At 44.1% G+C, this 17,276-nt stretch overlaps 1 protein-coding gene across 1 annotated transcript in view; it reads right to left on the minus strand.

The window, feature by feature from the left end:
* Positions 1 to 4,317: 4,317 nt before the first annotated feature.
* OC90 (otoconin 90) overlaps positions 4,318 to 17,276 on the minus strand; it is a 34,939-nt gene continuing 21,980 nt past the window's right edge. Inside the window, exons 9-14 of the mRNA XM_003256214.2 lie at positions 17,065 to 17,115; positions 14,417 to 14,470; positions 12,660 to 12,785; positions 11,510 to 11,681; positions 8,272 to 8,378; positions 4,318 to 4,878 (exon numbers count right to left, since the gene is read on the minus strand). Of these exons, the coding sequence (XP_003256262.1) occupies positions 4,583 to 4,878; positions 8,272 to 8,378; positions 11,510 to 11,681; positions 12,660 to 12,785; positions 14,417 to 14,470; positions 17,065 to 17,115 (806 nt within the window). The 3' untranslated portion in view covers positions 4,318 to 4,582. The remainder of the gene's footprint in view (positions 4,879 to 8,271; positions 8,379 to 11,509; positions 11,682 to 12,659; positions 12,786 to 14,416; positions 14,471 to 17,064; positions 17,116 to 17,276) is intronic.

Consider the following 17,276-nt stretch of genomic DNA (forward strand, 5'->3'; position numbering starts at 1 on the left):
ATGCAGTGGGGAAAGGAAACAAATGGTGTTTGGAAAACTGGATATACACATTGAAAAAATAAAGAAATTAGAGCCATGTCTCACACCATACACAAAAATCAACCCAAAATGAGTTAAAGACTTAGACATAAAACTTGACACTATCCTAGAAGAAAATATATGAAAAACCTTCTTGACATTGATCTTGGCAATAATTTTTTTGGAGATGACCCAAAAAACAAAGGCAACAAAAGCAGAAATAATCAAGTGGACTACATCAAATGAAAACTCTTCTGCCTACCAAAGTAAACAACAGAGTAAAAAGACAACCTACAAAGTATGAGAAAAAATATATTCTTAGATATTTTGGTTTGTATCCAAAATATATAAGGAATTCATGTAACTCAACACTAAAAATACAAATAATCTAGTTTAAAAATGGGCTAAGGACCTAAATAGACAGTTCTCAAAAGAAGACATTCATATGGCCAACAAAGCATATAAAACAGTGTGCAACATTCGTAATCATCAGGGAAATGCAAATCAAAACCACAATGAAATATCACCTCAAATCTGTTATGGTGGTTAGTATCAAATATACAAAAAAGTGTTGGTGATGTGTGTAGAAAAGTGAACTCTTTTATACTTTTGGTGAGAATTTAAATTGGCACAGCCATTATGGAAAACAGTATAGGGATTCCTCAAAATATTAAAAATAGAACTGCTATATGATCCAGCAATCCCACTCCTCTCTATAGATATAGATAGATAATAGATATCCAAAAGCATTAAAAATAGGCTTCAAAGAGGTATCTGCACTCCTGTGTTCATTGCAGCATTATTCACAATAGTCAACATATGGAAACAACCTAAATATTTTTTGTCGGATGAATGATTAAAGAAAATGTGGTGTATATATGCACAATGAAATATTCAGCTACATCCACAAAAAGAAAATCCTGCCATTTGTGACAGCATGGATGGAGCTAGAAGTCATTACGCTGAGTAAATTAGGCCAGACACAGAAAAATTCTGCACAATCTCACTTATATGTAAAATCTAAAATTCTCAAACCTGTAGAAGCAGAGAAGAGGGACTTAAGGGAGGAAAGAATGGTGTGATGTTGGTTCAAAGGATACAAAGTCTCAATTGTGCAACATAAGTTCTAGAGATCTAATGTACAGCATGGGGACAATAATTTACAATATTGTATACCTGAAAAAAGGCCTCTCACCTTCTGTTTTGGCTGAGTTGAGCTCAGGTTGCACAGAGGTCTCTCCTCTACCGCAGTAGTACTGAATAAAATATGCCTTGCCATTTTAACAAGTGTCTAGTGCAAAATTTTTCTTTTATAATGCCTAGGACTGAGCCCTAAAGTACACTAACATTTAGAGGGTTGCTGAAGAAAGAGGAATAAGCAAAGAAGACTGAGGGAAAGTAACCAAAAAGGTAGAATGAAAACTAGTAGAATGTGTAGTCATTACTGATAAGAGGAAAATGTTGAAGAAGGAAGCAGTGGTCAGTGTGGAATTATGCTGGAAGATTAAGATGAGAACAGAGGTATGTCCAATGGTTCAAGCAGCAATATGGAGGTCATTTGTGACTTTGACAGGAACAGTTTCTGTTGAATGATGTTATGTGCCTGATTGAAAAGATGATGGGGAATGTAAACATTTTTTGAGAAGTTGTCTTATGAGAACAAATAAATAAATGGGGGGTGATATCTGGAGCAGAATGTAGAGTCAAGGGAGGGATTTTTATAGATGGGAGACTTTAGGCTGTGTTTTTACACAGATTAGAGTGATACGGAAGAGAGAGAGAAATTGATATAGAACAAAGGAGATACTTGCAGTAATCAAACCCTAGAGAAGGCAAGAGGGCATTGTACTAGATGATAGGTGGAGAATTTGACTTTTGATAAGGAAAAGGAACACTTACTTCATTGTAACAAGAAGGAAGAGAAAGACTATGTGGGGAATTTTGTAGTTTTGATGGCAGGAAGATGAAGGTATTCCCACTGGAAAGTTTCAATTATCTCAATAGAGTATTAGATGAGATCTAATTAGATGAATATTAGATGAGAATTGTACTGAACAATTCTCCATGTGTCTCTTGCATTTCTGCATGTCTTGTGAGCTGAGACATTAACTACCTTTATTCTGGACTAACTTTTCAAGGATGTGGTATAGCAAACAGACTGGGAAGATAGGGATAATGTTTCCCTTTGGCTCCATAGGCAGACATACTTATTTTCCTGTATTATAAAGACAATGTCTCCTTCTGGGATATAAGACAGGCAGTCTTAAAGCCCATTTTAAAACATCCAGGTTCTCTAAATTCAGAATTCTCCTGTGTAATTAAAAGCACTGCATGTGTAGGTGTCCCCTGGCTCTCTCTACACTGCTTCAGGTTTCAGGAAAGCAACATAAATGCTGGGACTCAGGTTACTGTCATTGCGGTAAGAAAGTCTTGTCTCTGACCCAAGCATCTCAGGTCTTTTGCCAGCATCCATGAAACACAAATTTGTAAGGTTGTAAGTAAGGTAAAATTTCAATTCTTGAGTCATCAGTTGAGAGTGAGGGGGAGGCAAGGGGAGTTTGAGGGCAGAAGAGAAGATACCAAACAGTTGTCCTGGAGAGCAGAAGAGTCAACTGATTAGGAAAAGGCTGAGCATCCATTTGAGGTTTCATGGTCCTTAACTTGAAGTGAAATGGCTCAGCTCAGTTTCATTTTTTTCCTCCAGTCACATTCAGCTGCCTCTAGTGAAGATGTGGAGAAGGCAGATGGTCATCATACTGTGGGTGACCTAACACAGTGATAGCCATAGTGAGTAGACCCTTAATCAATTCCTCCTGGATTAAAGGGAGGGAAGAAGGAGCCAGCCAACAAGCAATTTATTACTTGCAGCAAATGCCATGGGGGCATGCCTCCATCCTTGCCATCTTAGTGCATGCTGGCTGATTGCCAGCTGCTGACACCTGCATTTCTTTGCCTAAAGACTTCTCTGGCCACGGGAGCCCACTTTGCCCCCAACTGTGCAGCAGGCCAGGAGGAAATAGCAGCCTCCTCAGGAGCAATGACTGATGGAAGTTTGTCTCCCTCCATCCCTCTCTCTCACTGTCTCTGCTTGTCTCTCTCTCTCTCTCTCTCTCTCTCTGTGTGTGCCTGTGTGTGTGTGTGTGTGTGTGTGTGTGTGTGTGTGTGTGTATTCCACTTTTTTCCCTTGGATGAGATGACTTTGAAATGTGCATCCTATCCTGGCTCCCAAAGTCTTGGATGGCACTTCTAATGGGAAGTGGTCTAGGCCCCCACAGTGGTATTTGGCTTGAGAAAGCACATTCATTGGCTGCCTTTCCTTTCCTTTCTTACTTCTTCACTCTCCTCACAGTGTTTTCTTCAGTTTCCAAATAAACTACCTGCCCTCACGTCCTCGTCTAACGGTCTACTTCTGGGACAACCCAAACTTAGGCTAGTAGTTAAGGTCATGTTGTTGAAAAGATATCAGTGTGTTGTATTCATCAAAAAAAATTATTATCACATGGTTTCCCTAGAAGGTAGGGAAGGATATCAACTGTTGGTTTGGCACCATGACCTTTTGATTACTTAAGGTGTTGCCAACCTTGGGATATTTTCATGCCATGAAAGTCAGCAAACACTGAGCTCTTTAGAAGTTCTGCTTTCCTGTCAGAGGAGAGGGAGAAAAGGAAATATCCTCTCACTACAGGACACCTGATGTATGGGGGTTGAGAACCACAGATGTGATAGGAACCAAAGAGTTTGTGTCCTCATAGAATATTAAGGGCAGTTCTGGTAGGACGTTGCCTTTTGCCAGGTACACCATACAAGCTCAATAACTATTGGGTGGGTGAGTGGATACATGGATGGATGAATGGCATTTAAGTTTTTTTTTAATCACCATAATATGAAACTGCCTATGTCAGAATGGGCACCTGCATCCCTGGAACTTCTAACCACTGAGATAAACCCTATTTTCAAAAAAATGAAGTCTAGGACCCAGGACAGGGTGATCAGCGATTTCTCATGGTGGTGGCTGTGACACAGGGTCACTCTCTTAGGGTGCCAAGTGTATTTTTTAGGGCACACACCAGAAAAGCTGCCATCTCAGTCCTCGGCATTGGTGGGTTATTGGTGGCCCACGGGCAATCTCATAAGATTGATAAAATATGCTCTCTTCTATTTCTTTTTTAAGAAAAGGAGAAGTAGCTTTCAGTGATTAGGAAGTTGAGATATTTTTTCCTCCATTGTCTCCATCTCACTTTTATAATCTACTCATGAGACAGTATCTAAACATGTCTTAAAAGTAAAACAATCAGAGCATGTTGATTGGAGTATTTATTGAGCTTCCACAGTGCACTAAAGGAGCATGGAGGTACCATGGTCTGCCTTCTCCAAATGTACATTGGCTTGTGAGGTGACCACAGCTGATGATGCATGGGCAGGGCTCACGGCCTCTGTTCCCTCCTGGCCTCTGGGTTAAAGGAAAGGAAGAAGGCTCCAAGGGACAGAGGAGGCTGAGAGATAAAGAGCTGAAGGTGAAGTAGGAGCTGCGCTACTGAGAGTGTTCGCCATTTTCTCTGGGCGTCTATCTTCCATGAAGGGGCCCGATCCCCAAGGGACTCAGTGACTTCAGCAGAAACCTCTTGGCTCTGCCGAGGTCCTCCTGTGGAGGGTCCTCCTCGCTGTCCTCCTCAGAGCTGGAGCCCAGGGTGGGGGCTGCGGGCACAGGGTGCAGGCTGTCTTCACAGGCTGCTGGCTGCCCAGGGCACCCGAGTCTGCTTGGGGACTTGAGGCTTTGGTTAAAGGAGGCAGAGGCCATGCACTCAGCTGCTGTCTGGTCACAGGCACAGAGCAACTTCTCACACAGGCTTTGGCCCCCACCTTAGAAGGAAAGAGCAGAGTAGGAAACATGAGACCTCTGAGGATGGCACTGGGAGGCCCCAACAGCTCTGGCCACACCTCAGCCCTTCTCCTTCCTCCCCATCTTCCACACACCCTCAGGGTGTCCACCTTATATGGCTGGTAACTTTCCAACTTTCTCCTCATGCTGGGAATGATCCCTCTGCCAGGAATGTTGTCAGTGCTCTCAACTGGTGTCTGTCAACACTAGGCTGGCTTCCCCTCCTCCAGAAAGTTTTCCTGAGCTGCCAGGCTAAGGGAAGTGTCTTTCTTGCGGGCTCCCATGGAATCCCACTTCGTGTTTTTTTCTATCACTGCAGGTTATGTGTTAATCACATTGTATAGTCATTGTCTGTTTATGTATCCATTTTTTACTCCTGGTGTTAGAGTAGGTAGATAGGTAGATATGAGCAGGGCAGGATAGGGCCCCAAAGAGTATCAGGCAACTGTCAGGTGACTGTCAGGCAATTGTAAGGCAGCTGGCAACAGGGATGAGAAAATTTCCTAACAAACAGGAGATACCTTGAGCTTGCAGGCAACTTCCCAATAAAAACTTAAAATGGCAAGTTTTAAGTTCCCCTCCTCTGGGGACATGTCCAGGCATGCACAGTAAGGGGAAAAGTGGCAGCATTTGACCCATCTATGGCCTTCTTCTGAGGGTGCTAGACCAGTAAGGAGAAATTGCCCTAAGAGAGTATGCACAAAACTTCAACCAGCAAAGGGTGCCTGTGACCTTTCCTAGATACTGGCAAGTCATTGTGCATGCAGTGATTAGCTAACAGCCTGCCCAGGGGGAGGGACGAGAGGAAGAGATTGAGGGAAAAAGACAGGAAATAGTAAATCTATAAGAGTCCTCAGCCAACCATCAGGCAGGACACTCAAATCTTTCAAGTTGCCTACTTGGCCCCTTCCAAGTGTACTTTACTTTGCTTCAGTAAACTCTTGTTTCTGCCTTAGATGTACTTCTGTCTCTTGGCTGAATTCTTTCTCCCAAGAAGAGAAGGATCAAGGACTGCAGAACCTGCCAGACTTGCTGCCGGTAACACTGCTGGACAGAGAAGCTTGTGCCCATGACAGCACAGGCCAGGATTTGAGACGCCCTCATTTCTCATCAACTAATACCTGGCATCTGGTACAGGAGGCTATCCTTAAATCTCACAGAGGGTCAGAACTGGTTTACTGAAGCTGTGAATCAGTTCAATCTTCAGATGCAGTGTTCCTGGATTCTGTGATATTGGAGGAAGGGAGAGCAAGGCTTCAGCCCAGCAGGTGAGACCTCCTGGCATGATTGCATCATGTGACAATTCATGGGCTCTAAACCCTCCCCTGGCTCCTCATCCTCTATAGGAAAAAATGGAAATGCTTCAGTCTTGCAAATGGGTTTCTTGGGCTCATGATCTGGCACCTGTCTGTCTCCCCAACCTTACCTTGCGCTACAACCGGGCCTCCCACTTCCACTTTCTGTCCCCAAACACCACCATTTTTCCTTTTTCCCTTTGCTTGGAATATCCATGCCCAGTATGGCCATCTGGGAATGTGGTAAATCTCACCTCACACCTCTCCTGAATTTTCCCAAATTATCCTGCTCTCACTATAATACTATAGACTCAAATACCTTTACCCGCATTCCCAGGGCCCCTATGCTACCTGTTAGCACATACTATGTGAGATTAGAATAATTGCTTGCCTACGTCTCTTCCCTCCAAGCTGTGAGCAATTTGAGGCAAGGATCATGAAAGTTCATTGTTTTCCTGGTTCCTGGTGAAGATTTGTTGGTTAAGCGGATAATAGAATGAACGAATGAATGAGTGAATGAATGAGAGAGTGATATGTAAACACAAAGCTCCTGGGATGTGACAGACATATCTGATCGTACAAGGCAAGATAATATGGCATTCCATGTACTTTGCTAAGGTCGTGTGGAGGAAGAAGGAGGGATGGAAGGTCCAGCCATTGGGCTTCCCCAAACGAAAAGGAAAATGAGAACAAACTCTTATAGGTCCCCTGTGAAATTCTAGGGCAAGTGTTTCCTTTTAAACTGCAAAGCATAAGGGAAATGCATCCACTGATATGAATGAGGAAATGGAGCTGGAGAATGCAGATAAAGTCAATTCTACAGCAAGTCTCCATTTGCTGTCAGGGGCCTGCTCATGGGGATTGCAGTTTTCAGAGTGGTCCCCGCCTGAGGCCCTGAAGGGATACAGAGGAGCCTCTGGCTTCCACCATAGGGAGGAGTGGAGCTGCAGGAAAGCCTTGCTCTTCAGCCAGGGCCAGTCCCCCATTTTAAAATAGTATTCCTCAAATCTCCCTTGGGAAAAGGACTCTGCTTCTTAGAAAAAGAAAAAAAGTTACTTAGAAACTCACTGGTATGGTGAAGAATCAGCTTTAGTTCTGAAGTGATATGGTTTTACAATTCAAATCTCAATTCTCCCACTTATTTCTATCTGTGTGATCTTGGGCCTCAGTTTCCTTATCTGCTAAATGGGAAGAATAATAGTGCTACCTCGTTGTATTGTCTTGAGGATTAATTCTGTTAACACACATTAAGAGCTGAGAATCAGTAAGCTTGGGCTATTTACATTAGTCCCAGCCTGCTCGTCACCGGCTCTGTGACTTAGACAGCTCACCCCCTTGACAGTGAATCTCCTCATCAGTGGAAGAGGTGTGATAATATGTGCCTCAACATTAAGAAGGTTATTGGTCGGGCACGGTGGCTCATGCCTGTAATCACAGCACTTTGGGAGGCCGAGGTGGGCAGATCACAAGGTCAGGAGATAGAGACCATCCTGGCCAACACAGTGAAACCCCATCTCTACTAAAAATGCAAAAATTAGCTGGACATGGTGTCACGTGCCTGCAATCCCAGCTACTCGGGAGGCTGAGGGAGGAGAATCACTAGAATCAGGGAGTTAGAGGTTGCAGTGAGCCTAGATTGTACCACTGTACTCCAGCCTGGTGGCCGAGTGAAATGCCATGAAAGAAAAAGAAAAGAAAAGAAAAAAAAGAAAAAGAAAGAAAGAAAGAAAGAAAGAAAGAAAGAAAGAAAGAAAGAAAGAAGCAGGCAGGCAGGCAGGCAGGCAGGAAGGAAGGAAGGAAGGAAGGAAGAAGGAAGGAGAAAGAAGGAAGGAAAGAGAAAGAAGGAAGGAAGGAAGGAAGGAAGGAAGGAAGGAAGGAAGGAAGGAAGGAAGGAAGGAGAGAAAGAGAGAGGGAAGGAGGGAGGGAGGGAAGGAAGGAAAGAAGGAAGGAAGGAAGGAAGGAAGAAGAAAAGAGTATTAAGTCACAGTTAAGTGCGTGGGAACATCCACAAGTCTGAACTACAGTCACGATGCTGACCCCAATGAAATAACAACTCACTGTGCAACCAACAGCACTTACACTTGGGCGTATGATCCACACACACCACCGGTGACCGAGGAAGCCTCTCGAGCAGGCAGCCCAGCCTTCTCACTTGCTCTAGGCAGCAGTGATGGGAGAAGCAGCACCTAAGACCAAGGAAAACCCTTTACTTCTCAGAGCTCTTGGCTTCCCTAGGAACCCTCTCAAGCATAGCCTGCTTCTCGCACATGCCCTATAGTAGTGAGGGAAGCCAGTGCCTCCTTTCCGGTGCACACAAGGCTGACTCATATACACACCAAGGGCCATCGTGTATGGTTATTCGGGTTGTATACTACACAAAGGCCACGTCTAAGGCGGCATCACTTATACTGTATGCATCTTATTATTATAAAACATTATTTTTGATTTTTATTGTAACTTCATGGGAAAGATAGGTTATCTACATATTTATTTAAATGATTTTCTAACAGATGGAAATGGAGTCTTAAGGAAGGGGTACCTTTTTAAATTTATGCAAAGGTACCATATGGGCTAGCAGTAACCTTACTCCCTCCAATCTTTGACACAGAGGAGTTAATCTCACATCCACAGTGCACTGTCATTTGTCCCTAGCCTTAAAAAAGAGCAGAGTAACCATGCTGAGCATAAAGAACTGCATCTAGAAAAGTGCCCAGCATAGATCAGGATCTCGTAAATACATGAAAATGAACCAATGTCTTCTTTGTATATCCACCCATCTTGGCTGATACGGCCTCACAATAGCCAGTGTCTCCCCTTGCCAGGTGGACATCCTTAAGAAACTTGTGATGACTTCAGCCAATAGGGAGCTACAGTTGCTCCCCAAATACTCCCTTTTCAACTCTTCCCTTTCTTTTAATAACTCTCACTCTGTCTGGGAGGCCACAGCTCCAGCAGGGATAAGTCGTAGACTCTTGTGGCTTTTTTATTGCGCCTCTTCTCAACCAATTATCTGCTTATTAACTTTTCCACATTGCTAGCAATCAGAGGAACAATCCCCCTCGTATGCTCACATAGCCACTGGCTAGAGTTCAGCGTCTGCTTCCTCCAGCTATTAGCACAAAAGAGCCACACAATCTTGTGTGTGTATTTGGCAGGGATGGGTGGGGGTGGATACTTGATATAATAGTTAAAATCTAAAGTCAGTGAGTGAATCAGAAATCATATATAAATCAAAATACAAAATCACTGAACTTGTCCATCATGTACAGTATATGTGGTCTTAAAAATACATTCTTATAAAAAATTATATCAGTTTGACTAACTTTTCCTTAGTCAAGGGTTTCCTCTTGTTGGCCTCGAGTTTTTCAATTTCTTTCTACAGACATGAAGTAGCCATATCATAACTTACCTGCCCAACCGGTCAAATTTTATATTTTTGTGAAATATGGTCAGTTATCAGGAAACACCTTCAAAATCATCCCCACTTTTTCCCAAGGGGTTCAAAAGAATACAGAAACTGCTACTGGCTGTTTCTGTCTGTTGCCTTGTCTCCTTGAGGGCTATGTACTCAAAAACCTTGACACTATTTAAATTGTCCTCTGTCATGGAGAGCAGCGGGCATACGGTTGAACCTCACAATGTAAACATGCTTATGACTCCACAGTGTGACATCACCTTTGCTAGAGTAAAAACTTCTTTAGGGTCCCCTGGTGGGAGGTAAGTTTTGAAGGTTGTCTGTGCAGCAGAGCCTGGATTTCCTTCACTGAAAATCTCAGAGGTAGATAATGAAGCTGGGATGGCTGAGAGGTAGAGGCAGGGGAAAGAAAGTGGATGGGTAAAAAACACAGCCAACCACACATCCAATCTGCAGTTGACATGCTCCATATTCCTTCCATTACTGTGTTCTTTGTGTTAGCTATGACAAGCTTTGTCTTTTTGTGTTTCTAAAATTCATCGATAGTTGCTGATTTTGCTTTGGCAACCATACCATCTGAGAAGGACATGTGCCTTTTGAATGCAGGTCTCTCCATTGGCCGTGGTCAGGGGCTGTCCCCACATGCAATCTTTAAACTTGATCAATGCTACTTTGAGAAAATTCCTCAAACTCAGGTTGAGTCCTCCATGGTTTCCTCTGTTTACCCTACTGTATTTATTATATTGGGTAGTACTTTTGTTTAATTGTCCATCTCTTTCACCAAATAAGCTTCTTTTGGGCAAAAGTGTTTGTTTTATGTTGCTTTGTGAAGTTTGAATCATTGTTGTATCTCTACCACCTAACATAGTGGCTGGCACAGAGCAAAAGCTCAAGCGGTATGGGTTGGATGCATATTTAAATGAATGAATACATTAATGAGTGCATGCGGTCAATGAAAATTCTTTCAAGAGTGGTACATATGAAAATTAGCAGTTATATTTAAAAGGTGTTAAGAAAAGTTATACTTAAAAGGCTAATTTTTTTTTTCAGTTATTAGATTTTAATTTTTTTTTCAGTTATTAGATTTTAATTTTTTTTTTTCAGTTATTAGATTTTAATTTTTTTTTTGTTCTTTTTTTTTATTATACTTTAGGTTTTAGGGTACATGTGCACAATGTGCAGGTTTGTTACATGTGTATCCATGTGCCATGTTGATTTCCTGCACCCATTAACTCGTCATTTAGCATTAGGTATATCTCCTAATGCTGTCCCTCCCCCCTCCCCCCACCCCACAACAGTCCCTGGAATGTGATGTTCCCCTTCCTGTGTCCATGAGTTCTCATTGTTCAATTCCCACCTAAGAGTGAGAACATGCGGTGTTTGGTTTTTTGTCCTTGCGATAGTTTACTGAGAATGATGTTTTCCAGTTTCATCCATGTCCCTACAAAGGACACGAACTCATCAAAATAAAAGGCTAATTTTAATGTGGCCTTCTGCAGGAAAAACCAAGTGGAGACCTCAATTCTACTTGTTGGTTATTGCAAAATAGGTGGACTTGGGGTCATTTGAAGGGTATTTGCAGATTGGCCCTCTTAGGGTAGCTGGGCAGTATTCGTCAAAGTACTGAAAGGGCTCTAGGCCCTCAGATCAAAAGACATGGATCTTTCTGGCTCTGCCTTTTCCAAGGTGAATGACCTCAAACAAGTCAGTCCCTGAGCCTCAGCTGCTCACCAGGAAAATGGGCCTATAATGCTGAAGAGCCACCTGAGTGAGCTACTGTGTGCACCAAGCTTTTAGTGAGGCCCAAGGTGCAGCCTGGTGTTCAGGAGGGCTGTCACCACCCTCTGGTTCAGACAGCATCAGCACTACTACACCAGAGCTGTCACCGCTGGCTCTCCATACCTGTCCAGGTCATCCCTTGGCTCGCCTCTTCCTTCTTGTCCACAGTAACAGCCATAAGACTCAAATTCCTCCGGGCACCGGGATGTCAGACAAAAGAGCATCTCTCCAAGCTGTGGCATCACCTTCATGTTGTCCCCACTTCCCGGGTGCAGGAAAGTGAATCTGTCACAGGCTGAAAGGAACAGGAATTGTCAGGAGAGCAAGGACTGTCGGGGCAGCCATCGCAAGAGGAAGGCCATGTGAGCTTCTGGGTTGTATGTGGACAACTCTAGGCATGCGAAGGAACCCCATGTCCTACTCCTTGGCTCGCCATTCTTCTGGGAAAGCTGTTATGGCTCATCCCCTGCTTGGGATGCATTGTCTTTCAGAGGGCAAGTCTTTTCTCCCTAGGCTTCTAATGCTCTATAAGACTCTTTATTAAATCCCCCTAAGGGATGGAGACTTGTCAGGACCCAAGATGCTGTTTGGGGCCACGTCTTATTACTGAGTAGACCTGGCATCCTGGGAGCATCCCAGCTGAACTCTTATGCTTTCTGGTGGCATCACGTTAGCACACCTGGCTGGGCTTGCCTTTCTCTCCTCTGCCTCTCCATCTCCCCACTCCCCTCTCTGTCTCTATTTCTCTTCCTTCTATCCTTCATCCTCTGTCCACAAATCTCAAATGCAGCTTTCTCCATAGCTCCACTTTGGACACCATGGAAGGCACACCCAGATACTAACAAAGCCCCTCCTCTGTATGCCCAGCAGGCCGTGGCCTCCTTGCAGGTGCAGGGGCTCTTTTAAGGCATCAGAGGGAGGAGAGACAAAGGAGGAAGGTGATCAAAACCCAAGTGCTTCATTCTTTCCAATAAAGCATGGTGTGGATGATGCCAAGCTCTTTCGCTCTGGGCCAGTAAGTGGTGGCAGCACAAGGTCAGGGGCTCAGAAGACTGTGGCTCCTCCCCCCAGGCTCAGCCTCCCAGTGGCTGAGTGGCTACAGGCAGCTTACATCTCCTCTGAGCCTCAAGGTGCTCATTCAGTCAGGGGGATGTTGTCTTCTAGATACACTCCCATGAGAAGGTCACAGTGTGAAAAGGTGGCCTACAGTGATTGTTCACAGCCTCACCAAAAGATCCCAGCAGTGGAGAGGACAGACACTGCTTCTGCTCACCTTTTTCAGTTGTCTCCTCAGGACCATTTTCAACAGATGACACTGCCAGCCCCAGAGATTTAATGCCAGCAGGGACAAGGGTTACAACTTCAGCTGTAACCCTTGTTACAACTATCTCTGCAGATCCTGAAAATGAAAAACTTCATGATTCGGATTCAAAAAGTGGCTCAAGGAAAGATTTGCAGATGGACACATGAAAGCCAAATGCAAACAGATAGAACAACATAGTGTTAGGAGAATGTTCCTCAAACTGGGTTTGCAGATATCCAGGCAGATTCTTAGGGATCCATGAATTCTACCTGAGAATTTCCATATTTTCTATGATAACCTTAACAGTGTCTGGAGCCTGTGCTAGACCACCTGGATGACATCCCAGGGATGAGGACTGCAAAGGCTCCCAGGCTTGTGTTTGTGTCATGTTGAATATCACATGCCTGCCCAGTGAAGGGGCATTATGGCGCTCACAGCGAGTGAAGAGGTAAAGAAACTGGTGGAGAAATTAAGGCGACTCATGGTACACAACAAGGTACACAAGCAAAACAACTGCTGGAAGCCCTTATTTCCTTTTTCAAGTGCAGTAACAGCTTCTCATTATTTACAGAATCCAGTGCAAGTTCCTTCCTGTGGTCTGCAAGGATTGCCTGTGACCTGGCCCTACCTTCCTCGCCATCACATCTCTTACGGCCTGCCTGACACTCTCTCTGGATCTCCCTTTGCTCTGATGTGTCAGTCTCACCTGCCCTCTTAGCTGGAGGCAGCAAAGTCTCCCATGCACAGGCCAAATCTCCAGCCTTCCCAGTACAGGGAAAGAGAACAGCAGCAGGCTCAGCCCCACCAATCTGCTCACCCAGGCTCAGTTCCTGGAGTATTGGGTAAGGTCTGGCATATTTGTGCCTGCTGGATTGTGGTCTTTCCCCAAATCCACCATATTGGTTTGCTTCATGCATCTGGTCATCTACTTCCCCTTACTCAACTCCAGTTCCTATGAGACTAAAGCCCTGTTGTAATCTCAGTCTCCTAGGTTTAGCATCCTGCCCAGTTCTCCAATCCCACAAATAGAAGCAAGTTATCTAATTTCTTTCTATCATGCTCTCCACTGCTGGAAACTCACCTAGTCAGTGTAGTAGAGTAGAAAGAGTTCATGAGTTAGTGTTAAGGAAATCTGAGTTTGAGTTTTAGCTTAGCTATGTACTAGATGTATAACCCTGGGCAAATCACTTCACCTCTCTAAATCTTAATTTCTCCATTTGTAAAATTATATTAATAATACCTCTTTGGGTGTTTGAATAATCCTTCTAGCTAAATGCCTAGCAATTAGGAAATAGTCAGTAGTAGCTATCAGAACTGCTCAGTGAGTGAAAAAATAGCCATACATCTAATCCGGGACTAAGACTCTCCAGCTAGAACATTCTACAAGCCAAAGGAGGTCCCAGAGCCCAGTGTCTGCTCTCTGCTGAGTCTGAATAGCCAGGCCAGTAGCCCTCACCTCCTGAGGAAGAACTTTCTCGATTATTGGTGCTAAGCTAATCTGAGATCCCCTCACTCTCTTTAGATCAGGGTGTTTGGTGTTAATCACCCTGCCTGGGCCAGCTGCCCCATTTGGGGAATAAATGCCTCCGATTCTTGCCCCTGTCACCTCCCATGCTGACAAGGTCACAGTGCATTTCATTTGGAACCCAGTTGATGTCATAAATGTGTCAAGGACAAAGGACATAAATGTGTCATGAACATAGGCAGGGGGAGCCCAGTATGCTTACCTGGAGGAGACGTAGCCCTAGCAGCTCCCACTCCTTCCTGATCTTGGGCTGCTTCTGTTCCCCAAAGAAGAGAGACAGCATGAGCATCCACCCCAGCCTGTCCCACCTTGGTTTCCAGAGGCTCTTCTCACCCACTGCACACAGGCAGCCATGTGCTCTTCACTCTGCCCCTCGCCCACTTCCCACCATGAGATTTCCTAGGAGAGCTGGTGAGACCAGGACTGCTGCTGAGCCAAAGGGAACCCCCAGATACAGGCTTGCTGGCAAATGCAGCCACAGCTTGTCAGGCTGGAAGCAAGTGAGTTTGTGCAAATACTTTGGGAATGAAAGCTTCTTTAGAATTTGGAGAAAAATTAAAAGAAAAGTACATTTTGGAACAGAGGAGCATTGCAGTACAGAGACAGCAGAATTGTGTGAAGTTGTTTGCTATGTGACTCCAGGAAAACCACTGAGCCTCAGTTTCTCTGTAAACCAAATTTGTTGTTATTGTTATTTGACAGTTATTAAGCTCCTACTACATGCTAGGTATGGCAGCGAGGGCTTCTTGTATTAACTTACCACAACCCCTTGAGTTGGTTCTATGCTCACCCTCATTCAGAGATGAGAAAGGAGACACACAGAAAAGTTAGGTCCCTTTTCCAAAGTCACAGAGCTAGGAGGCGGCTGTAAACCCAGGCAGCCTGGTTGAAGTTGGTATGCTTAACCACTAGGAAGACTATTTCACTTCTGGCTGTGCCACATGAAAAAATGTTAGAGATGGTGGCTAAAAAGTTCTTTGGAAAGACAGAAACTACCTTAGGTTTAATGTGTTCAGAAATCAAGACTATGCTAGTGTTCTATGAAAACCAGGCTTTGAAGTTGACTGATATGGACACAAATGCTCCATGAAAGAGGGAGATTCTGGACCATTCTAAACTGGGGCAGACTGTTCTATTCAAAAGCAAAACCTATAGACTCAGAACGAAAGGACTACCAAGCTGAACTACCCTGGGCAAATGACTGTACTTCTCAGAGCTTCTTGTCTGTAAAATGAGGATAGGCCTCCAAGGACCAGGGAAGACTAATTCAGAGGATGTTTGTAAGGGGCTTGGGAATGATATGCTGGCACATCGGAGGCCCTCAACAAGATCACTGCTCGTTAACCAAAGAACCCATTGACTTACTTGTTCATTCTAAGTAACTGGCAAATAATTATCATTGATTTATGCTTATTAATAAAGGATCCATAGTTATTTACACAAGCAGAGTAAATGGTTAGGTTAACTCTGCTGATGAAATTTTGGCCTAGATATTTTTAGGAAAGACAGTGTTCTCTATGAGCCACTATTGTATAAAAGAAAGGAAACAGTCTTACAGCCTAAAGTCTGGGCTTGGAGAACAGCCCAAAAAGTTACTTGCTGAGTGACTCGCAACTTTTATTCTTCCTGAGCCTCAGTTTCCTACATATTCTGTAAAATGGGTGTAATAATATTTATTTCAGGTTCCATTAAGAAGTGGTCACAGGACTGAGCACAGATATTTAGATATTTGAAATATTTCTCCACTGGATTCCAGGCTGTCCTTTTCCAAATTCCCCTCTGCTTACGTGTCTTTGAGATGGTGGTCAGTCTGTCAGCCTTAGTCTCTGCAGCCACTGTGAAAAGAAGTCACCCAACTTTAACGATCGGTTCAGCTAGTTGCCAAAGCCAAACAGAGGAAACCGATTTGGGGGCTAAGGATGGAAGAGAGGAAGCTTAGGGTAATCTGATCAGGGCATATGTCTGCCCAGTAGTGTTCAGCAAGGTCTCATTTCAGTAGGAAAGGGGCCAGACTACAGCTAGGCCTGTGTTTAGGCACAAATACCAGCAAATGCCATCTTCAGGGGTGAAGGGCCATTATTTCCCTGAGGTTTGGAACAGGTCCCTGTGGGAAGGCAGCTTAAGAGAGTTTAGAAGGAAAAAGTCTCTAATCGCAGCTTTGCCACTCAGCTCTGTGTCTTAGACAATTCATCTCTGAATCTCAATCACCTGTCTTAAAATGGAGGCTGTAGCAATTATTCCATAGGGGTGTATAAGCATTAAATTAGATTATGTATTTTAAGCAAGCTGCCCAGTATCCAGCCTATGATTTGATAGTGTGTGCTGTTTTTTATAGCCACACCTGGGAGAAGATACTGATCTAGAATCTCCCCATGCTCACTCTCATTTAGTTCTTATGCCACGCTAAAGGACAGGTGTAATCATCCCCTTTCAGGGATGAGTGAATGACAGACCAGCTCTCAGCCAGTTTTGTAAATAAAGTTTTATTGGAACACAGCCACTTTCATTAATTTAGGGGTTGTCCGTGCCTGTTTTGTGCTACAGTAGCAGAGCTGAGCAATTGTGATAGACCCTGTGGCTCACAAAGCCTAAAATATTAACTGAGATAGTTTGGATATGTGTCCCCACCCAAATCTCATGTTGAAATGTAATCCCCAATGTTGGAGGTGGGGCCTGGTGGGAGGTGATTGGATCATGGGGGTGGATTTCTCATGAATAGTTTAACACCATCCGTTTGGTGCTGTTCTCATGATAGTGAGTTCTTGTGAGACCTGGTTGTTTAAAAGTGTATAGCACCTCCCCACTTTCATTGTGTATCTTTGGGTTCCACACTAGCCCCTTTTGGCTCACCTTCTCCTGAAAGGGCTGTCAGGCTGGTGTCTGTGGGCCCCACAGGAACCACTGGAAAAAGAGAGTTCCCAATAGCAGTGACTCATGCAACACAGCGTCAAAACCAAGCACAGGGTCTCAAAGGAGAACAGGCTGGTTGCTGGCCCAAGGGAGGAAAGGGGCTGAGAAAGGGGTTGCTAAGAAGAGCTGTTCATCCTGTCTTAGGAGTTGCT

Source organism: Nomascus leucogenys, chromosome 16 (assembly GCF_006542625.1).
Source record: "Nomascus leucogenys isolate Asia chromosome 16, Asia_NLE_v1, whole genome shotgun sequence".
Taxonomy (NCBI): Eukaryota; Metazoa; Chordata; class Mammalia; order Primates; family Hylobatidae; genus Nomascus; species Nomascus leucogenys.